Source organism: Ascaphus truei, chromosome 4, assembly GCF_040206685.1.
Source record: "Ascaphus truei isolate aAscTru1 chromosome 4, aAscTru1.hap1, whole genome shotgun sequence".
NCBI classification, from domain to species: domain Eukaryota; kingdom Metazoa; phylum Chordata; class Amphibia; order Anura; family Ascaphidae; genus Ascaphus; species Ascaphus truei.
The window spans coordinates 255,345,520-255,370,022 of record NC_134486.1 but is presented as its reverse complement, the minus strand read 5'-3'; the positions used below and the strand labels follow the sequence as shown (position 1 = coordinate 255,370,022).

The 24,503-nt window shown below is 44.5% G+C and overlaps 1 protein-coding gene across 7 annotated transcripts in view; it reads left to right on the top strand.

Moving 5' to 3' along the window:
- Positions 1-5,089, top strand: part of TMEM244 (transmembrane protein 244) — a 29,467-nt gene extending 24,378 nt beyond the window's left edge. For 3 of the 7 annotated variants that reach the window (XM_075597293.1, XM_075597298.1, XM_075597300.1), the window contains exon 6: positions 2,062-2,698. In XM_075597293.1, coding sequence (XP_075453408.1) covers positions 2,062-2,165 — 104 coding nt within the window. In that variant the 3' untranslated portion in view covers positions 2,166-2,698. Of the gene's footprint in view, positions 1-2,061; positions 2,699-4,866 lie in introns of those variants that run through there. The other 4 variants (XM_075597295.1, XM_075597296.1, XM_075597299.1 and 1 more) reach the window with 3 other exon arrangements.
- Positions 5,090-24,503: the final 19,414 nt, after the last annotated feature.

Here is a 24,503-nt window from a genome sequence, read left to right as displayed (position 1 = left end):
GGTTACTCCCCCTTGTGTCCCAAACAATGTGGAGAGCCAGCAGACCTGTTTCACATGCTATGGTCCTGCCCTTGGATAGCCCCAATTTAGGAGCAAATTCGGGATTGGCTACAGAAGATTTTGGCCCTCAAGATTCCTATGAACCCCTGGCTTTTCCTGTTAAATAAACAAGCACAGGAACTAGCCAGAGTGGAAAAATAAATTGGTTGCACATTTCGCAACAGCAACGAGTTGCATTGCGGAAACAAAAGAAAATTCCATCCATTGATCAAATTAGGAACAGAATTTTGTTTGTATGCCAGATGGAAAAATTAACGAGTTTGGTTAATGATACTGGCTCGAAATTCCAAAAAGATCTGGCTACCGGAGTTAGCCCAGACAGATATCGCAGGAGTGAGCAATGCCACAGCATGGCTTTAATAGTGTTAAATACATTCTCCTCTGATTGGAGGAGGGGCTCAGAGATGAGGAGAAGCAGGCTAGGGATAAGGGCAGATGAAGGTGAGGGCCTGGTCACACTCCAGACGTGACTCCACGACAAGGATGGATAGATTTATTAAATATCGAGGAACAGAGTTGAGCCATAGACAAGACCTCTAGTCCCCCACCCTCCCCACCTGGTGTTAAGTGTTATATGTTATCTTTTAATTGGGTTGTCTACCTGTCAGTCTAATGTTAAACTTGTGTTAGAGCTAATACGATGCGAGGAATTTGTTGTTTGTCAATTCTTTTGAAAACTCAATAAAAACTTTAAGTAAAAAAAAAAATCGGGACTGTTATCTTGGGGATTTCAACTTCAATTGGCTTGACCCTGAAAACCACAAAATCCAGATACAACTCAAGTCACTTAACCTATCACAACTCATTTCCCAACCCACATGGACAAACCTGAAATCGCATAACCATTCCTTGCTAGACTGGATTCTCTCCTCAAACCCCAGCAGAATCCAGTCCTCTGGCATCCTTCCTGATATTTTCAGTGACCATGCAATAGTGTACTGTGTAAGGAAAATTAAACCGCCCCATTCAAGCCCTAAAGTTCTCCTCACTAGAACATTTAAAAACTTTAACCCACAACAGTTTCTGGATGACCTTACCAACTGCCCATGGCACAGAATCGATTTAATTCCCGACCCTGATTCTGCGCTCGACTATTTCCAATCCGAGTTCTTAAAACTCTGCGATACCCATGCTCCACTACGCAAAATAAGGGTACGGGGGGCCCACCTTCCATGGGTTACAACTGACCTTATTGCACTCTATCAGCTCAGGGATACCTTGTGGAAAAGCTACAAAGTAACTGGCACTACCAAGGATCTCAATCACTGCAGATGCCTGCGGAACATGTGTACAAGGCAAACAAGGCACGCAAAAGCACAATATTACTCTGACAATCTCCACCAAAATACCTCAAACCCAGCTAACTTCTGGATAGTTATCAACAATATATTCCAGCCTCCTAACCATCAACAACCAAGTAATATCACTAAGGGGGATATTACTCTGACAAACCCCACTGACATTGCAAATGCACTCAATGATTACTTTGTGGGGTGTGCCACTCACTTATTAGCGAAACGCAGCCCAAACCACAAACCTGAATATCATCCTGGGAGTACCCACATAGCCCCACCCCCTCCCAACACTGCCCACAATTTTCAATTTGGCCCAGTAACCGAAGAGGAGATTACACAAGCGCTCCTCAAACTAAAACTAAGCAGCCAATGCGGACCTGACTTACTACAATCTAGGTTCCTACGACTTGGTGCCCCAGCCATTGCCAAACCAATTGCGTCCATAGTCAACTCGATCCTGTCTGCAGGCCATATTCCTAAGACCTGGAAAACTGCCAGAGTTGTCCCAATCTTCAAAAGTGGGACAAGTATTGTAAGTTTTGCTATATCTCTAAACTTACATTTTGTAGCTCTGCATGATAAATAATAGGTGTAGGCTCCTGATTTTCAAATATAATTCTGTGCCTTTATGTTTTGATGATGTTATTATGTCTGCAATATTTGCGATTTATTTTCTTTGCATTGTTTATGTACACTTTTTCCTTAGTAACGCACACTAAAGCAGATCCCCTATTTGTTTTCTGCAGCATCCTGATGTGTAGCCTACTGTATATATGCTGGTCACCCTCCATTCAAAGAGGTCTAATATAATGTAATGACCAAAAAAAAGATACTTTGTATATAAAGCCTTCTTTAAACCATTCCATAAAAGCATTCCATACCATCTATTGTATAACAGTGATTCTGCGTAAAATGTCATGGAAAGAGCAACATAAGTCACATCTACCAAACTGCAGATGATAATTTGATAATATGATGTATAACGCCATCTAGTGCCATCAGATCAGAATCCGTATCCGTTATTGCAGATAACAGGTATAAAGAAGATTACCTTTTGAGGGAATAGAAAAGTGTGCTCTAACATGACAAAAATTGCCATGTGGCAATTGCTTTTATTTAACCTTTGAGCGGCAGAGGGGTCATTGCACCAGAGTGCCACTGCCCGTTCCAGAATTCACGATCACGTGATCACGTCATCAAAGCAATCACGTGATCGCTGAATCATTGATGACAAAACGGGGGGAGGAGCCTACCCCTTCAGTTTCACTTAGGCTGCGCTTATAATGCTGGCGACGGCGATGCAACCGATGACGTCACCCGTCAACGTCGCCACTGGCGAAAGTTGTAATTTGATTTTTAGCGCTGGCGACAAGGCCAGTGGCGTCACTAAAAGGGGTGGGCCGCGCAATTTGATTGGTTTAGAGACAGTCACATGTGGCGACTGTCTCTAAAAAATCAAATTTACCCGGCTTCAAAATTTTTGGTCTCTCCATCGCCGTCGTGCTTACTATAAGCGCTTGTGACGGAATCCATGTATTTGTTTTGGAGCTACGTCGCTTCGCCGTCGCAAGTCACTATAGGCGCAGCCTTAGAGATAGATCGTATCCTTTGCTCCACAATGTGACTTTGATGCATCCAATTGGTATTTGCTTCTCTTTATTCTTCCTATTGAAACTCCCCATATTTAAAGCTGATGATTAGATGTAAACTACAGTACCTTGATACATTGATGCAGAGATGTTTCTTAGGGGATATTCATCCAGCTTTCTTACGTGGTAACACCTGAAAAGGTATTTATTCTTATTCAAGTCTATGGTAGTTAATGTTCATTCACTTGTGTTAACCAATAATGAAGCTTGATAAATCTGGGGTTAATATTGACACTTTTGAGGCTCAAGGTGATGGCAAGAGGGAAAAAAATTCTGGAAACAAAATAAATTTGGATAACAAATTAGCAGAAAGGTGAACGTTAGCCACCAATTAGAGCAGAATGATAAATGGGCAAAGCCAAATGCACGGAAAAATAGTTTTGTTAGAAAGTTTTAATCACCCTTTAAGTAACTGTTTCACTTATCTGCATTATGTTAAACATGAATATGCTTCTTTTTTTCTCTATGTGTATTTGTTTTACGGAAAATTACTATTAAAAATAAAAAAAAATACCTTTAGTTTTGAGGACTGACAAAATACATTAGATATGGTAAAAAAAAAACAATCAAAGCTTTTGTTTCCCATAGAAATATTAAAAGTTTCAATATTGGAGTCCAACATTTGTATTTTTTTAATTAAAGATTCAATCTTTCATGCCAGAGTACCATGGCCCTTCTTGTACTTCGCAATAACATGACCGCTCCTCGGGAGCGATCACATGATTGCAACATTCACTGATGAAAGGAGTCCTCTTCTGTTTCTCACCTGGCCAGGTCGTGTTCATCACTCCACAAAAGGGCAGAATGTGATTGAGCAACAGCAGCTAGCATATGACATAGCTAATATGTCATGGGCCGCTGGAGCGCCAGAACCCATTATGTAGTAGCTACATCAAGGGGCAATGGTTAAACATGCCACTGTTCTTAGTTCCCTTTTGCCTTAAGAGGGACCACCCTTTAACAGCAGTTGTGCTACCCTGAAAATGTGCAGTCAAATCTTTTCAGTTGCAGAAGCAAATTTCTTAAACAGCACTCATGGCACTTCAGTTACTTGTGCAGCTTAGTAAATAAATATAAATATGCCATAAGAATGTTGACTTTACGATGACATGATTTTAAAGCCATCCAAACAATGGTTGTAGAACCCATTGTCCCAGTGAACATAATTTGTTGGGCACATGACGTTGCATGAATGATATGGACTGAATCTTTAGCTGCTCAAAGGAATTTGGAAACTGTACAATAACGCAATGTACTCTGGTGCTTGTGCACACCAGGATCTGGACATCAGCAATTACACAATGTGGGATATTTAGGAGAGCCAAACACGTTTGGGAAACATGTGTGAGCTGTAGATTGCATGAATTTTTTTTCTTCTATTGCTGGGCACTGGAGTCTACAGTAGTGCATAAGAAAAGCACAATATCAAATATACAGTAGCTGTGTTAAAAAAACGTTGGCAACCAACAGCAAAACCCAACATGCGTTTCATCGAGCAAATTAAGCACCTCATCCTGAAGAGCTGGGCGATGCGTGAATTGGGACGTGATGATATTTTATAACAAATATTGTAATAATTGTTCCCTGATCTTCTTCAATATAATGCAGAGTACAATATCTTAAAGTGTTTTGTTTGTTTTTTTACCAGTACATGTTCAGTACTTCAGCACTGCAGTGCTTCATTTTGTGTTTCTGGTTTGTTTATGCCGCAGAAAGTTGTATGTAAAACAGCCTACGGTTGAAAACTGGAAAATATATCTTTTAAAATTAAAGAAACATACTGTATGGTGTACAAGGCTATTTTCAAGGTGTTTCAACTGTAGTTTTCAAGTTAATTGTTGATTTCCATGTCTGTCTTTCAGGTATTGGCTTGACTGCAATGATTTTTGGAGGACAAATCCTGGCTTATCTTCTATTTAAAGACAACTTTATCTATCCAGCACTAGATGATTTCTAACGTTTTCAAAACTTTAGTGACTGACTTGCTTCAACTGAATTGACTTTAAAAGGCTTTTGGTATATTGCACATGACTAAATTAACTGTGATCAACTGTGATTGCTAAATAAAAGAGTTATATATATATATATATATATATATATATATATATATATATATATATATATATATATATATATATATATATATATATATATATATATATATATATATATATATATATATATGAGAGAGAGAGAGAGAGAGAGAGAGAGAGAGAGAGAGAGAGAGAGAGAGAATAAAATAATGTAAGTGAGTAAATGGGTGACTAATAAATGTACTGACCCAGGTGAAATGAGCTAGCAGGATGCAGCCCTAATGAGGATATGCCTATCCTGATTAAATGGAAGAAAGAAAAAAGGCGCAATCCTGTATAGCAATAAAAAACAGGAAAATATATTAATTAAGCAAGGAAGGCTAGGTGACTGAACAGATTAAAACAAACACAATGATGCCAATAGACACAATAAACACAATATATGACAATTAAAAACAAGAGTACTCTTGAAAATAAAAAAGAAGGGAAATGTGACCAAAAAATGTCCAATAGCGCAAATGTAGGAGGCAGTGAGATGTAGGAGGAATTGTCACTTGATAGGTAGCAAATGACTGGAGCAACAAATGGGGAAAGGTAATTGACCCGTCAGATGATAGATTGCAGATGCAAACGTGGAAAAATCAGGCTGATATTGACCTCTATAAATGGAGAAGGGGGTAAGCAAATAGCATAGGCAAGGGATTAAGGAATGGTCTCACCAAAGGATGTAACCGCGATGACCACAGGGGTCTCCGCGTCCTCCGTCAGCACACCAACGAAATCACGCTGGAGATGAACATGTGATGCTGTTCCGGGTAACACTGGAGATGCTGTTCCACTTCCATTTCCACTTCCTGGATTACCCCCTCACACAGTTATATATGAATAGTAATAATAACAATCTTAAATTCACATACGTCACTAGTCCCACTAAAATAGAGTATCTAGATTTGGAGATAACAATTGTAGACAATTGTATTCACACTAGCAAATATTTTAAACCTTTTCAATACAACAATTACCTTCACGCACAAAGCCACCATAACCCAACCTGGGTCAAAAATATACCCAAAGGCCAATTCATTCGACTAAAAAGAAATAGTTCACACCCAGAAACATTTAATATCCAGGCAGAGGATCTTAAAAATAAGTTCATAGAAAGGAAGTATTCTCCACAGGATTTAGATAGGACCATTGCTGAGGTTGCAGCGATGGACAGAACCAGTCTTGTGAAGTACACTACCGACACGCTTTATTGCGCATCGGCCAGATCCGCAAGCCGGGAGATTTCCCGGCTTGCTAGTGGCCGCCCCTCGGCGTGCGGTCACGCGTCTTCGGGAGCCTGCGCCCCCTGCACGCGCGTCCAGGGCTCCCCGAGGGAGCCCTGGTGTCCCGCGATGTGGGGGACGGCGGCAGGGGGTTCCGGCGGACCCGGCAGCGGTAGGGAGAGCGCCCCGATCGGAGGGCGCTCTTCCGCTGCTTCGGCGCGCGCCCGTCACCCTCGGGCGCGCGCCAGGCTACTGCTGCGGCCAAGAACGGGCAAATGCTCGAATAAACTTGGCCGCAGCAGTATAAAAATGAAAATAATCTTAATAAAACAGGCAATCTGTCATTTATAACCCAATTTAATCAAATGGCCCCAAACATACGCAAGATCTTTAAAAAGTATTGGCCGATACTAAAAAAAGATAAAGAATTAGAGGGTATTCTACCCGAGCATCCACATATTATATTCACCAAAGCCCCTAATATAGACAAAGACTGGCACCAAGCTGTCCATCACTGCAACCTATTCATCGTAGAATGGCACTCTGTGGAGGGTACTTCATTTGTAATAGATGCACTGCATGTAAGTACAGCACTAAACATTCTGAATTTATATCCAATAACACTCAAAAAAATTATAAAATAAAACAACACATCACGTGTAATAGTTCTTTTGTTATTTATTTGCTTGAATGTCCATGTGGTCTGCAGTATGTGGGTATGACTACTAGAGCTATCAAAAGACGTCTGTATGAACATATATATAATATTAAGACTGGTTTAGTTACACACAACGTGTCAAATCATTTTCTTCAAGTGCACAATCAGGATCCTAAAGGCTTAAAATGCATTGCAATAGAAAGCATTACTCCACATTGGAGAGGAGGTAATACATTGAGCCTGTTGGGGAGGAGAGAATCCTATTGGATTTACGAATTACGTACCCTATCCCCAATGGGCTTAAACGTAGACTTCGATTTGAAGGCTTTTCTGGTTGGTTTGTTCTGCACAGTATCAATACATTTTGTTTGTATGGTATCAATGTTTGCAATTTGTCCATTTTTGTTGATTTCTTGTACGATTTCCTCTATACATATAATAATAGTTTAATATGGTATATGTATATTTTGTATTTATGTAATTCTTTTGTACATTCATTGTTGCATTTTTCTATCTTTGCTCACTAGTATTAATATACTCACAAATATCCTTTTTTCATATTGAGTTATTCAGCAATTGCATAGCTTATTCCCTACCCCACACTATAGAATAACCATAAGCACTGTTCATTTAAAGATGACACACACATTGGTGGATTATTTATTTCTCTAAGTAGTCACACTATACTAAGTTATACATTCATATTTAAATCACCTTATTCCAAATATCACACTTGTTGTTTTGTATTAGTTAGTCATGCTTTTGTCTTTTGTATGTTTTGTTCGTGTATCAGCTGAGTACTCAGACCGCAGCAGCACAATATAATATCAACATGAACTTCCTTACTGCGCATGTGCCCGATCACATAACTTTGTCTAAGAACTGCTTCATTTGCTCATTTGCGCATGTGCATAAGTCTGCAGGTGAAATTAATTCAATTAATACGGACGCTCTATTTAAGGGAGTCTGATGGACTTTTATTCTTATATACCCCTGAGGAAGAAAGCGGATAGCTTTCGAAACGCGTAGGGTGGCGATTTTAGCACATCTGCACCACAGTGTTTGGCGATTTCCCTCCACGAAACAGACGAATCAGCGGTTGCTGCTATCCAGTTAGCTGGTCGCTCGTGACTGGGAGCCAAATCTGCTACTGCTGTTCTGGATTAGCTGTGCGTCCCCTCCAGTGTGCTGTGTGAGATCCTGCACGCCGTCTGACGTGCACACATCAACAGAGACGCCCGTGAGAAGGAAGCAGCTTACAGCATCGAGAGGGGATACTCTCTGATATATCCACTGCCTGCTTACTTTTTCCATCTGGTGAGTGGGCATTGCATCTGATACCTCCGGTGCCGCAGTGTGCTTTAATCATCTTCTATTTTATTCTGTCCAGATTGTTTTATATGTCTATGTATGCTATGAATTGTTATTAAATGTTTTTATTTTTAATTTTTACCCTTCTGATCTCTCAGCTGATGTATGTTGTCTTAAGTGTTGTTTGTCTTTGTACCAACAGTATTATGCTATGTGTTGTGCTTTCTTCTTTTTAAGCACACCTTGAGGAGCTACGTCCGACCATCCAACAGGCTTGGTTTTTATATATCCTTTTATAAATTCATTGTTATTCCAGGCGCCTATAGATAAATATTCCTTCTCTATAGACTTCACAGGAAGATTATCTACTGAATGTCGTGTGGAATACATCAGACGTCACATCTGTATAATATATTTCCTTATTAAAAAAAATTCACATTACACTTATGGACTTCATGGACCCCTGACAAAGCAGACTAGCGAAACGCGTTGAGTCCGGACCCCTGATTGACTGGAGCTGAGGTGCCTGAGGATCGACGTTATCGCGGGAGAACCCGGAAGTGAGAGTCCCAGCCTAACATTTCAGAGAGCCATCATCTTACCGGCTTCCCTGCAGGAGCTCAATAGCCATCGGTTTATCACCTTCAACCACCGGACACAACTCCAACTCTATCATACAGTGCCCTTCCATTGGGGCTTCCCTGAACGTTGCCATTGCCTACTATTGATGCCTACTTCTGTGTACTTTTGTGTATTTCAATATACCAGCACTATTATCACCATCTTTGTCCAGTTTATTTGTTCTGGTCTATATATTTATTTACTATCATCTATTTAATTTGAAGTCAGCTATCAACAGACCACATGTTGGACATATCCTATGTTTGCACCTGTGTGAGTGCATACCCACTGGAAGCTGTATTTTTGATTATTATTTCACAGAAAGGGTTGCACTATTTGTATGTTTCTTTTGTTTTTTATTTTTCATGCTTTCACCGGTTTTCTGTGCTCCCTGATTTTTCTACTACTTATATGTAGCGGTCATGTAAAATGCCTGCAGTCATCTCTCCTGCTGGCAGCAAGGCCTGGTAAGTGTGGGCATGCCAGCAGTAATCATGGAGGTTTTCCCTCACACCCTGGTGGGGTGCCCTGTGTATGGATGGGACTGGTCACATGCTCTGACTCCATGGTTAGTGATGTCAGAGGTGTGTCAGCCTCAGAAGTTACATAAGGCACAGCACTGTGTCAAGAGTTAGTTCTGTCAGAGTTCAAGGCGAGTACAGTTGCTGGAAAGTTCTTGCAAGGTTCAGGAAGGAGTTCAAGTTCTGCAGAGTGTTAGTTATGTTCTAGTAACTCCATGGGAGACTGTGTCCAGGGACCTGGCACAGGGCAGTGATTCCTGCGGGAATAGTGAATCCCTCATCTAGGTGACATACCTATCAAAGGGGAGCACGGGCGAGATGATCGGCTAAATACACCCATTGTGGAGGGCAGCTATGCCCACCGTGACAATAAAGATGGAGCTGATCAGAGAAACCCCTGTGTGAGAGTCCAATGATTGCACAGGAGGTTGCACCACCGAGGAGTTCCTCGTCAGGATCATCCCCATGCGGACGCAGGGGCCCTGGTGAGGTGGAGGCGCTGCACTGGAAATAGGTGAGACTCAGCACACTACCTCAGCTGCCTGTCTGACGGGTCCTCCCCACACACCATCATGCGGGAGACTCAGGAGTCCTGTAGCCAACAGGTGCACCATCAGGCATATCTACACTGTAATGGGGGCCGGTTAGACCACAGGGGCCAATGTGAGATTGGGTGGGTCAGGCCGGGCCAGAAATACCGTTACATATAGGTTAATAAAGTTTGAGAAGGGTTTGTTGTTGCTGTTTCTCTGTTTCTTATACGTTCCATCTCCTCCCTGGAGTTTATAAAATTCATAGTATTCAATTTATCACTAGCATTCATTGTTATGTATACATAGGAATTGGTTTTCATTATTTCATCATTAATGCAGATAAATATAAATCTTATTATATATAAATATATATTTTGATATATTTCTATATTTTTAGTAGTTCAACAACTAACATGGTTGATTGGATATATAATATAGTTAATTTTTTTATATCATACAATATATTATTTTATTTTTTATTTGTGTTGCTTGTGTACCAATGCCTCTCTCTGCAAAATTGTTGGTTTTTGTTATTGTTACTTTGTGGTTATTGTCGTTATTGTTTTCATGCATAAGTACCATCAATGTTTGTTGGTGTTTTTTTTATAAGTATTCCCCTTTTTAAAGCACATTCTAACCACAGAGGGTTAAATTATGAATTGGACTATTCCTAATTACATAATTAAATAATGAAATATATAAGGGCTATCAGCCCCTGTTCATGATATTCCCTGATGAAGTCGCCATTACCCATGCGACGAAATGCGTAGGGTTTTTGTATGAAGACTGTGGTCCAAGGAGTCTGCTATCACTAATCATTAGCCAGTAGCAGTGAACCAAGAGAGGCGCTAGACTTTTCCTGGGAGGACCGCTATTCAAATGCACAATCTGGTGCATATCTGAAACTGGATTCACGTCACCTATCTATGAATCCATGAGGTTTTCAGCTATCTACCGGCACAGTATCCAACAAAGACCCCTTGCCACAGACATTTTATGCGATTGTCCTAGCGACTTTTGTGAGTGAGCTGATTTTACCTTGTCTTGATTAATTATTATTGAATTACGCTATAGAGCCTGCTCTTTCCTCTTCTGTTTTATAGATTTTCGAAGAAGGTGGTATTTCCTGTGGAAAGCTGCTTGGAGTCTCCAGCATTTTTATTCATACTTTTGTTTTTTATTTTTATATTTACTTGTGGCATATTTGTTTTCCTTGTGTTTCTGTCTTCCCATCCTGCCCACCGTGTTTTCCCTCCCTGTGTTCACTATTTATTAGTTGTTGTTTGTTGTCTAATTGCAGTTTGTTTTGTTTGTATTCTCTTGGGTCTACAGCACGGCCATACACTGGCGACACATTTTATTCGAGCTCGGCTAGTCCCGCGAATTCGGGTATACTCGGGTGTATTGAGGTTTGTGACTGTTTTCTGCCCGAGTGCATTGCGTTATTTTCCAGGCAGGGATTGAAGCATTTTATTCCCGCTGGCTGCAATACTGCACAGTATATATATATATATATATACTGCATTACAATTCATGAATTTATGCCATCTGGTGGACACGCGAAGCATTGCAGCCTATTAAATCCTAATCATTATCATTTAACAGATCAGCTGCCCGTCAGCCAGGCATGAACCATGGCTGGGAAGGCAAACGCAACGGGGCTTGTCAGAGGTGAGGAGCGGCGCATTCCAGGTATCTGCCAGGTACATACTGGGTATTTGCTCGAATAAAGTGTGTCGCAGCAGTAGGTGGTCTTGTCTATCTGGACCTGCTTTTCCTACCCCATCCCTATCTCCCCTTCCCTTCTCCCTCCCCCCCTGTTTTTTCCCTCTTGTTTTTGTATTCTCTGCCCTCCCTTTCCTTCCTGTTTCCCTATCCTTCCCTACCCCTTCCTTCCCTCTCTCCTCCCCAATAGGGGTGTGCCATTGAGGGTCAAAATTAGAATTACATACTTAATTTTGCACATCTAATCATCTATCGTATGAGTGCTGTATTTCTTTTTTGTTTTTATATATGTGTAGCCCCCTTTCCTCTTGTATAAGGGAAACACGCCTATTGAGTACCTGTCTGGCTTTCAGAAGGCATGATCCTCCACCACTGAGAGCCTGGGGTGATCACATTTGTTGGTATACAGCGCCGCCACCTGAGAGAGATCCTAACGCAGTAGGATAACCCCACACAGGAACCCACCAGTAAAGGAATAAGGATACACACACCATATGGCTAACATATTTACTGGCATATAAACAGACAAACACAATAAAATACAGGGCCACCAAGGCAGTACCCCCACTGTAATGACCAATACTTAACCCACACCCCAGTGAGGTTCCCCCAAACTTCCGAGGGTGCCTTTATCACTTAATAACCCGTGTCCACCAAGACAGGCACACCCCAAAGTGTGTGAGGAGTAGCGCTACCCCCGTGTATGGCCGGAGGTCCACGTTGAGTACCTTCCTGGTTTTAGGCCAACTATAGAGTGGATCTGTCGGACCACAGAGTGAGTCCCCGGCGAGGTCTAGCCGATCCATCCACAAAGGCGTCCACTTCTGAGAGGGCTCCCGCTGGAGTGTGTTCCTATGAGTGTCTATAGTTTCCTGTGGTCTGGTCCCAGACCGCAGGCCGCTGATTGCCACTTGGCCCTGTCACCTGATGCAGCAGCACTAACGAGCACACTAAAGGGGTGTCTGTAGCTGAAGGGCCTTCTCTATACACACTCTGGCACTACTATGACTCGGGGACTAGCTGGGGCCTACAGGGGAAATCTGGCCCAGTCCCAGGGCTACTGGCACCTGGGACACTACCTCTTTCCGGTGCCTCTTGCTCCCAACTGACGTGCTCCTCTCAGCATGCCAAATGTATCTAACTCTCTCCCTGTCAATACTCCAGCCCTATTAGCTAAGCTGCAACACATGGTGAGCAGCCCCTGGGGCGGCTGGGACTTGTAGTCCCTTGCAGAGCATCTAACAGTGCACTGTGCATGCGCAAGGAGCATACTGCGCATACGCAAAAAGCAAGATGGCCACCGCCTGCGCTCCGCAGTAACGGTGCGGCTCCCTGATCCTTGCTGGGTGTAAGGAATCGGGGAGCGCATCCCCCGTAATGCACTTACCTTACCTGATGCTTCATGCAACCCCGCTATCCCTATGTCCTGCTCTCCCAAATATACTCAGCTGTGCCACTTGCACTTTGGCTGAGCATAGTTCCAGTTAGCGCCTTTCTCCACTTCCTGGTTCCTTGTCCTGCCATACCTTGTACTCCTTGTCTTATCTCCAGTTTGATCTCCTGTGTACTGACCCGGCTTTGCTCTTGGACTCCACACTTCTGGCTTATCGACCCCGGCTTACCTCTGACCTTCTGCATCTCACCAGTCCTGACCACGTTTTATGGATTTCTACGCTCCTACTGGCTCCAACTCCAGACCACGGCTATCGGACACTGACCATTCTACCGGCTCCTACCTCAAGTATCAAGGGTACTCTAACCTATCCATCCTGACCCGGCTGCCTTACCATCCACTCTCCAGATGTGCCCCCGTGACTGTGGGTGGCTTTTATACCCATTCCCACCTCAGTACCGGGGTCCCGCCTTGTTTGTGGTGAGCACAGTGTTACACTAGGTCCGCCCGCAGCTCCGGCGGCACCTGGACACCTCGGCAGTAGCCTCCCCTTACCCCGCACCCACCTCGAGGCAAGGGGGCTTGGCTATATCCTCCCCACAGTGGAGACTCCAATTACCCCATTTGGAACAACGTAACCATACACAGAATTATATAATAAAAATACATTGTGTATCATATATAACTTTACTGATGCAAACTCTAAACCAGATTGAACAGTTCAGTAAACATTGCTATGATCGAAGCTAGCCTGCTCTGAGCCAGCTGCTGAGACTCATAGTGGGATGCCCGTAATTAATCATATGCCACTCTAGTGGGAGGGCGCCTCACTCGCTGACTCCCTCGAGTCTCTTCTTCCGCGTTTCCCTCTTGAGTGCAGCAGTTGTGGGCTTGAGGCCTGACCCTCTCATAGGGAGTGAATCAGTCTCTACAAAGTCTCTTTGGGGAACAAAACTTGGGCTTCTGGGATCCAGAAGGCGGCTTGTTGAAGCCACTTGGGTGGATACATGCGGCACGGGTCCATTATCCATTTCTCCTTCGGGAGGTGCCCACCAGTCTCCATTTGATCTAGAGGAGGTTCCTTCCATAGGATTCTGATTTGGTTTGGTCACTGACTCTGAGTTCTCGTTGGACCCTTCCGGCTCACTGGCCGTTACTACTGTCTTTGGTTCGGGGTCACTTTCCCCACTTGAGGAATGGGCAGTAAGTGATTTCGGTGCCAGACCTTTACCTTGCCATCCACCTCTCGTATGCGGTAGACATGGAGGCCTGTCATCTGGGACTCTACTTCAAAGGGACCATCGCACCAGCAGTCCACTAGCTTGTGTTTGCCAGGGATTCCTTGATTCCTCAGGAGAACGGCGTCTCCAAACCGAAGTTCCCGATAGCGGACCTTGTGCTGATATCTTCGCTTGTTGCATGCGTTCAGCTGGGCTGTGGCTTTTTCCGCCAACTGATATGCGCGGTGCAAGCTGTCCTGGAGCCATTTCACATACTTGTAATGCGTCATGTTGGGTACCCCATCGGTAAATACCCACAGGCAATCGTGTCTCTCGCCCGAACATCATAAAGTATGGTGTGAATCCTGTGGATTCATGTCTGGTGCAGTTGTACGTGAACTAGTGCCTCCACATGTTTGCTCCACTCTGCCTTCTGCAAGCACTTTCGGTTGAATCTCTCTGGCAGAGCATATCCCTCTGGATGGTATGGGGTGGTTCGAGACTTCTTGATGTTGAGCAAATTGAGAAGCTCCTTGATCAACTTGCTCAAGAAGTCTCTCCCTATGTCGGAGTGCATCCGATTAAGCAATCCATAGTGGATGAAATACTTCTCCCACAGTACTTTGGCTATTGTGAGAGCTTTCAAATCTTTAGTCGGGAATGCTTGGGTGTACCAGATGTAGTGTAGTGATCAGTCACAGGACATTCCCGGTGCCCTTTGAGTCTGCCTCTATACATAGAAAGTCCATGCAGACTGGGTCCATGGGACCAGAGCTCTTTAGATGGCCCAATGGAGCTGTACGTGTGGGCAGTGTCTTCCGCTAGATACACCATAGGCACTTCTGCCAATGGCGTACTACTGACTCCCGCACTTTGGGCCAGAAGAATCAGTCCCTCACTACTCCGAATGTCTTATCTACCCCCAGGTGTACGTGGTTCATCGTGCAGGGACCATAGGACAGGGTACTGCAGGTTTCTGGGCCAAACCAACCATCTCCTGCCTGGGTGGTTGTGGTTGGGGACGATTTTGTAGAGGCGACCACGCTCAATGCGGAACTTGTCCCATTCCCTCATTATAATGGCGACTGTGTCGCTGAGAGCACGCTTCACCAATGAGGGTTTCTTTTGTTGGATGGCTTGGAGTATCGCTCTAGCCACTGGGTCACACATCTGGTGTTTTATCAATTCCTTCCATCTTATGATGGTGTTTTGGGTGACGGCCATGTCTTCTGGATGACAGTAGGTGGTGGGAAACTCACTGACTGGTGCCTTGGACTGACATCCCAGTGAATCAGCTACTCTCAGTTCAGAGAACGCCACCTTGTCCTCCACTATGGTGGCAGTCATTCACATTGCCTGAATTTCAGGTCCAGGGATTTCTTCCCAAGGGCCGTCGTCTGGCGTGGTACTCAGTCAGGTCTTCGGGACAGAGCATCGGATTCGATGTTTAAGGGTCCCGGTTTGTACTTTAGAGTGAACTGCTAATTTGAGTGTGCCGCCAGCCACCAGTGGCCGGTGGCATTCAATTTGGCGGATGTTAGAATATAGGTCAACGGGTTGTTGTCGGTCTGTACCTCAAAGGAAACTCCATATAAGTAGTCATGGAGTTTGTCGATGACCGCACACTTAAGTGCGAAGAGTCCATTGAAACTGGCATCCATGTGCAGAATATACGGCTTCTCAGGGTCAGCATAAGCCAAGATGGGTGCTTCCATGAGGCTTTTCTTGAGCCCAATGAATGCCTGTTTGCATGTGGACGTCCACCTGTCTCCGAATGGTGTCCATGGGGTTGCGGCCTTCTGCCTAGGTTCCTCTGGGTAAGTCTTCGAAGCTCATAGGTACCTGGTAGTACCCAGACCTGGTCCAGCATGCTGAATCACTTGCTTCCTGACAGGGCGCTGAGGATCTCCGGTATACTGATCTGGTACCGTACGATGGTTCAAAGTCCAGTAGTACGCAAAGGCAGACAGACCCATTCTTCTTACCATGATCGGGGAGGCATAGGAGCTACGGGACTCCGTTATGATGCAGGCCATCTCCATCTCCATCAGGACGTCCCTCACATCTTCCACATCTCAGGGAGCGATGTGTCTGGAACGCTCCCGGAATGATGCTCGCTGGTGGAGAATACTTCCCGGCTCTCTTCCAATTTGGCACTTAGCCACATCTTCAAGTCCGTGGGCAGGGTCGATTCCCCGATGTCGAACTGTAGTCCAGCCGGCTCTTCTTGCACGGTTGCAGCATTCACATGGGCCAGGGATGTCATGGGTGTAACCGGGTATATCCAACCCAGTGCTTGACCGACATCAAACCGTATAGGGTGAGGTGAAATATTCTGGATCGCCACTTTGGAGCTATTAGGAAGAGCAGTCTTCCACTCCTTCATCTCTGGTACCACCGAAAGCCTCTTTTGGTGTCCTCTTTGGGTGTGGTCTCCAGGGAGAATATTCAGCTTTGTCCCGTCCCAGATAACTGGGCACCACAGCCATGTGAATCACTTCCCATTGTGGGATCTCGGTCAACCCTTCTCTAGATTGAAGAATTGGCCGAATCAGTCTTGGGCAGAGATCCTGCAGCACTCCTCTTTGAAGACTGGGTGGATCCGTAAGGAAGATTGGGGTAATTCACCCGCCTCTTGCAGATAGGCATGGATCAGGATCCGCACCACATCTGCGTTGGTCGCAAGTATGATGGGGGAGCTGGGATGCTCCCTGCACTCGGGACATATTAGAGTCTCCACTTCCATGGGGTGGGTCTTGTTTGTGTTCAGTTGTGGTATGTCCAACCATACTTGCACCACACTGTCGATGGGGTAGTCCTCACTGCTAAGGCCCCATAGTTTAATCTTTTCCGCCGACTGCATAGGCAGATGTTTCAGGTGTGAATCATAGAAGGGACAGTAAATGATGGTCACCTGTGATCCCGTGTCTGGCAGTGCGGAGGCATATATCCCTTCCACTAGAACTCGGATGATAGCCGCTGGACCCACACAGCTGTAGGCGTCCAGTTGGGGTGCCTCTTCGAGGCTGGTTGCCGGGCCACTCTCTGAGGACGGAGAGGCCTGTTCTGTTGTTTGCACTATGAAAGCCATAGCTCTTGGAGTGGGAGTCCTTGACTTAGGGCAATCTTTTGTGAAGTGACCTTCCTGATCACAGGTGTAGCTGCGATTACTGCGGTTTGCACCAGCACTTTAGGTAGGGGTCACTCTCCAGGGCATCCTTGATGCGGAGGCAGGCCCTTGAAGGAGGGTTGTCCTTCACTTTCTGCCTTTTTAGACTTTGGGGCCGACCCCCCTTTAGACTTTTCCTTCCAGGACTCCTTATGTTTCTTGGTTGCGTGCAGCCAGTAAACTATAGAGAAACCCCGCTACTGCTTGCCATAGTGAATTAATAATGATGGGTGTACACTGGCGACACACTTTATTCGAGCTCGGCAAGTCCCACGAATTCAGGTATACCCGGGTGTATTGAGGTTTGTGACTGTTTTCTGCCCGAGTATATTGGGTTATTTTCCAGGCAGGGATTGAAGCATTTTATTCCCTCTGGCTGCAATACTGCACATTATATATATATATATACTGCATTACAATTCATGAATTTATGCCATCTGGTAGACACGCGAAGCATTGCAGCCTATTAAATCCTAAACATTATCATTTAACAGATCAGCCACCCGTCAGCCAGGCATGAACCCAGGCTGGGAAGGCAAACGCAACGGGGCTTGTCAGAGGTGAGGAGCGGCGCATTCCAGGTATCTGCCAGGTACATACCGGGTATTTGCTCGAATAAAGTGTGTCGGTGCAGTAGGTGCTGATGGGGCGAAATAAGAATGATAAACAATGGAGGAAAGAACCCCAGTAGAGCACTCATACACTGTTGAGATGATGGTGTAAATTTAAAACTAAACTTTATTAGAAACATAGTAAAACAATGGGGATTAAAATAGGATTAAACTCTGTATCACTACGCTTAATTTCCTAAGGGATATGATAGTCCCCAGGTAGGTAGTGGTTATTGAAGTGTTGCTTAAGTACACCAGCCCCCAGCCAACTTAATTAGGGAAGCCTGGGGGAAAGCTAGATTGAGGGATTATAAGTACTATTCTTATATGGAATGCCAATTATATACTTGTAGTGCATTGGTGCAATAGTATTGAAATGACACTGCTAATGTTGGGTTGATTGCACAGCCTGTAGTTAGCAATAGAGTGTCATTTAAATCTTGATAAGATAATGCACCTATGTTGCCTTAGGTTTAAATGAACAGTGTAAATTACTGCCCCAAGGATACACAACAGCTATAGCTCTAGGTCATATTGTTAAGACCTCTAGCTCCAGCTGAGATTGCACAGTGTAGTTATAATAAAGTGTGCTGCACTTCTAAAACCTGTTGCTAACTGCAGTAGGTGATAGATTAAATAGAGCACCGTATAGACAAATGGTGGCAGTTGCTATATAATCTGCCCCAGAGTGTGCTATTTAACCATATAAGATTTTGAACTGACTTAATCAGTAGATTTAAATAAAATTAATCTCTAATATAGAGCAGCGGTGCGCAAACTGGGGGGCACAAGATTATGTAGGGGGGGGCGCGGGCTGCGTTCGGGGAAACCTGGGGGCGGGCAGAGCTGTGCACGGGCGGCAAGAAGCTCCGTGCTGAGGCTGCTACCAGTTCTCTGCTGTGTCTGCCAGCAGAGGGGGCGGGGTCTTGCAGAGGGGGTGGGGCATTGCTGCAGGGCCTTCCCTGCACACAGACAAGCCCTCCTCCTCCTGTCTGTTACCCGCCCGTTTTCAGCAGCACATGGGGGACCGGAACAGGCTTAGTTACTCCCCCCCCCACTGTGTGTGTGTGTGTGTGTGTGTGTGTGTGTGTGTGTGTGTGTGTGTGTGTATGTATATATATATATATATATATATATGTGTGTGTATATATATGTGTGTGTGTGTGTGTGTGTGTGTGTGTGTGTATATATATATGTGTGTGTGTGTATATATATATATGTGTGTGTGTGTGTGTGTGTATATATATATGTGTGTGTGTGTTTGTATATATATATATGTGTGTGTGTGTGTGTGTGTGTGTATATGTGTGTGTGTGTGTGTGTGTGTGTGTATATATTGTGACAGAAACCAGGGGATGGTAATAAATTCCATATATAGGGCTCCCAGGATACTGAACAGTTTCTATCCTGTCTGGCCTGGGAGTGCAGCCTTATAATACATGCACTCCATCCCACAGTTTTGGGCAAGCGCTGGAACTGAGGGATTTCTGTCACCTGTCATGCTAATTAGAAATCAGGTATGTAAGACTGATTTCCTGTTTGCTCTTGTCTCTTCTCCAGAGCCTGGAAGGCTGCTGAACACAGTGGGGAGAAGCCCCTTCCCCACACAGGTTCAATTGTTCTATTCATTTGGCTAACTCTGCAAAAGTACCTTGTTTTGTTGTTGGAAAGTGGAAAAGCCACTTCCACCCTGAGTTAGGGAAATCTAAGTTAAGTTATCGCTCAGGTGAGCAGTTTTTGTTTTGATGTGTTTTGTTGTATGCACTGTGGCAGTCTCAGTGCCTGGGACTGAATAAACCAGGCACAGCCTGTTTAAAGGAACAGTACGTGACGCCTCCTCATTTAACCTACCCCAAAAGACCGTGTTCTAACCGTCCCGGACAAGCAGCGGAGCCCCGGAGTAAGCTGTTTGTCACAATATATATATATGTGTGTGTGTGCGTGTGTGCGTGTGTGTGTGTGTGTATATATATATATGTGTGTGTGTGTGTATTGTGACAAACGGCTTACTCCGGGGCTCCGCCGTCTGTCCGGGACTGCTAGAACACGGTCTTTTAGGGTAGGTTAAATTACGAGGCGTCACGTGCTGTTCCTTTAAGCAGGCTATGCCTGATTTATTCAGTCCCAGGCACTAAGACTGCCACAGTGCATACAATAGAAACACATCAAACAAAAAGCTGCTCATCTGAGCAATAACTTAACTTAGATTTTTCCCTAACTCAGGGTGGAAGTGGCTTTTCCACTTCCAACAACAAAACAAGGTACATTTCAGTTTTAGACAAAAAGGAACAGAAACATTTAACCTGTTTGGGGAGAGGCTTTTTCCCCTCTCTGCTTCCAGCAGCCTTCCTGTCTCCAGGCTCTCAGGGAGAGGGGAGAGGAAACAGGAAATCAGTCTTACATACCTGATTTCTAATTATCATGACAGGTGACAGAAATCAGGCAGCAGACAAACTCTGGTCTGGATCTCTCATCCCTCAGTTCCAGCGCTTGCCAAACTGTGGGATGGAGTGCATGTATTATAAGGCTGCACTCCCAGGCCAAACAGGATAGAAACTGTTCAGTATCCTGGGAGCCCTATATATGGAATTTATAACCATCCCCTGGTTTCTGTCACATATCCTCCCCCCTAGCTCAGACCTCGAGGGATGAGCGACCATGGATATTAGGAAGTGCATCCTTGACAACCCGTCAGCATTGCCATGTTTGTGCCCTGACCTGTGTTCCACAGAAAATTTAAAGGGTTGTAGGCTTAGGAACCACCTGGTCACTCTAGCATTCTTTTCCCTGTTTTGACATATCCAGGTAAGGGGTGCATGATCTGTGACCAACCGGAATTTTCTCCCCAACAGGTAGTATTTGAGCCCACTACAGCCCACTTTATTGCGAGACACTCTTTCTCGAATATGGAGTCATTTTTCTCCTGGGGATTTAGTTTCCTACTTAAATAAAGGATGGGGTGCTCCTCACCTTGAGACTCCTGGGAGAGTACCGCCCCCAGCCCTACCTCAGATGCGTCGGTTTGGACTACGAACTCTTTGGAGAAGTCAGGTGTGACCAACACTGGTTGGGCACAGAGAGCTTCTTTCAGGCTTCTAAAGGCCTGTTCGGTTTCGGGGGACCAATTTACCATTAGCGGTCCTCTTGCTTTTGTGAGGTCGGTTAGTGGGGCTGCCTTAGTTGCAAAATTGGGAATAAACCTTCTATAGTACCCAATTAACCCCAAAAAGGTCCTTACTTGTTTTTTTGTAACTGGCCTTGGCCAATTTTGTATCGCCTCTACTTTGAGTGTTTGGGGTTTGAGTAAACCTCTGCCAATAGAGTACCCCAGATACTTGGCCTCCTCCAGACCAATAGTGCATTTAGCGGGTTAGCAGTTAGTCCAGCAGACCGAATTGCGTCGAGCACATCTTGGACCTTTGGAAGGTGGGATTGCCTATCTTCACTATGGATTACCACATCATCCAGGTAGGCGGCAGCATACCGAGCATGTGGTTTTAAAATTTTATCCATCATTCTTTGGAATGTGGCGGGAGCTCCATGTAAGCCAAAAGGCAGCACCTTATACTGAAAGAGGCCGTCTTGAGTTGAGAAGGCTGTCTTTTCTTTTGCCCTTTCTGTGAGGGGAACCTGCCCCTTGTTAGGTCTAGGGTTGTGAGATATTGGGCTTTGCCCAGTCTCTCTACAAGTTCATTTACCCTGGGCATAGGATAAGTATCAAATTTTGACACCGCGTTTAGTTTCCGGTAGTCATTACAAAACCTTGTTGTACCATCTGGCTTTGGGACTAAGACTATAGGGCTGTTCCACCCACTTTGGGATTCCTCAATTACGCCTAGTTTTAGCATTTTTTTAACCTCTAAACTTATAGCCTCTCTTTTGGCCTCTGGGATTCGGTACGGTTTAAGGTTAACTCGGACCCCCGGTTCAGAGACTAGGTCATGTTCAATTACGCTAGTTCTACCTGGCTGTGTAGAGAAGACTTCTTTGTTTCTTCTCACTAAATTCTGAACCTCTCGTTTCTGATGAACGGACAGGGTTTCAGCTATGCTAACCTCTGGGTCAGTTTCTCGATTCTCTGACTGACCTGGGGGTACTAGGGTTAACAAGACCTCTCTATCTTTCCAGGGCTTAAGTAGGTTTATATGGTAAATTTGCTCAGGTTTCCTCCTACCTGGCTGTCTCAACTTATAATTTACTTCTCCCACTCTTTCCAAGACCTCATATGGCCCATGCCACTTAGCAAGGAATTTACTCTCTACGGTGGGAACCAGAACTTGCACCCTATCGCCTGGAAAAAACATTCTGACCCTAGCACCCTTATTATACGTATTCCTCTGTGCTTCTTGAGCTTTTTCCATGTGTTCCCTCACTATAGGTAGGACTGCAGCTATGCGGTCCTGCATCTGGGCAACATACTCTATTACACTTCTGTAAGGGGTAACCTCGTGTGCCCAAGTCTCTTTGGCTATATCCAGTAAGCCCCTTGGGTGTCGGCCATACAATAGTTCAAATGGGGAGAAGCCTGTGGATGATTGGGGAACTTCCCTAATGGCAAATAACAGGTATGGTAACAAACAATCCCAGTTTTTCCCATCCTTATCGACCGCCCGGCGTAACATGCTCTTTAAGGTTTTATTGAATTGTTCTACTAAACCATCTGTTTGTGGATGATAGACTGAGGTTCTGAGATGCTTGATTTTTAGGAGTTTACATAACTCTTTTGTTACTTGGGACATAAAAGGTGTTCCCTGGTCAGATAACATCTCTTTAGTGATAGATAGGGAAAAAATCCCCAGTACCGTGCTCAGCTATAAGGTATTCCTTGTAGAAGTAGATGTAGGTATATATCATATATCATAAGAATAGCAAATTAGAAAAGCCGTCTTCTAAGACATGTATACCGTGTGTTCCATAAAGTTAACCCCTTCCTCTCTGTAGCGGGCGGGACCTGTATCTACCGGTAAAATCAGTGATAAATGTCTGATTACCTAAGAACAGTTTAATGTTCCCCTAGGAAGTGAATGGGTACAAGGAACATAAGCCCCAGAGCGCAGGTGAGCGGACTGGGGTACTCACGGTTATGAGGTTTAGGCTGTTCCTTTGGCGTGCGTCACGCTGGTAGTAGACAAATGGAGAAGTCCTGCGAGAGGTAAGCGGAGCACAGCAGAGCAAATGCGGGGGCTGAACACCAAAGTGAATAAAAGTCCTTTATTGCATGATCGACATCATGGTAGCGGGTAAGTAAAAATCATTGATTGAGTAAATGATTTTTACTTACCCGCTACCATGTTGTCGATCATGCAATAAAGGACTTTTATTCACTTTGGTGTTCAGCCCCTGCATTTGCTCTGCTGTGCTCCGCTTACCTCTCGCAGGACTTCTCCATAAGATCTCTTTAGGAATTCCGATCCGGGTAAACAGAACTATTAACTCTTTTGCTATGTTTTTGGCAGAGGTGCTACGTAGGGGAACTGCCTCCGGATATCGGGTGGCATAATCTAATATTACCAATATATGCTGATGTCCCCTAGCAGACTTTATTAGGGGTCCTACTAGATCCATAGCAATCCGGTCAAATGATACATCTATTATGGGAAGGGGTACCAATGGGCTACGGTACGCTTTGAACGGGGCGGTGATCTGACATTCTGGGCACGAGGAGCAATAATTCGTAATTTCTGCCAGAACCCAGGCCAATAGAAACTTCGGAGAACCTTTTCTTTTGTCTTTTCCACCCCTAGGTGTCCCCCCAATGGGTGACTATGTGCGAGGTGTAATACTACATTATGGAATGTCCGTGGTACCAACAATTGTTTAGTTGTAACTGACTTCCTTTTATCAACCCGATATACTAGGTCATTCTCTACCTCGAAGTAGGGGTAGGCAAGTGACCTATCTGGTTGGCCAGGAGTACTATTCTGGTCCCGTATATTCCCCCTTGCTACCGCTAATGTGGGGTCTTCCCACTGGGCCTTCTTAAAACTCCTAAGACTGACCTCTAGGTCAGCGAGGATCTTATCCTGTTCTGGGGTGGTAAGTGCCTGTTCAACATCTTCATTTGGGGTATTCCCTACCAAGGTAGCCATGGGGAAGGGAATTTTACCACACTCCTCCTTTTCCCCCTTCTTATTTGGGCCCTCGTCAACCTCTATTTCTGAAAAAGGGAAAGGATTTGTTTCTTCTGTTACTTCGTTATGGTCCGCTATTGAACTCTGGGCGCTATTCTGAGAGGAGGACCACATTTTTAGAAAATGTGGAAAGTCGGTCCCTATTAACACATCATGTGCCAGTTTGGGTACAATACCCACTTTGAAATATAAAGAACCAAACTCTGTTTAAAAAAAAACATCAACAGTTGAATATTCATGATTATCCCCATGTATACAACAAATTGCCACTCTTTGTGAACTGTTTACCTGTTTCTTCTTAATGG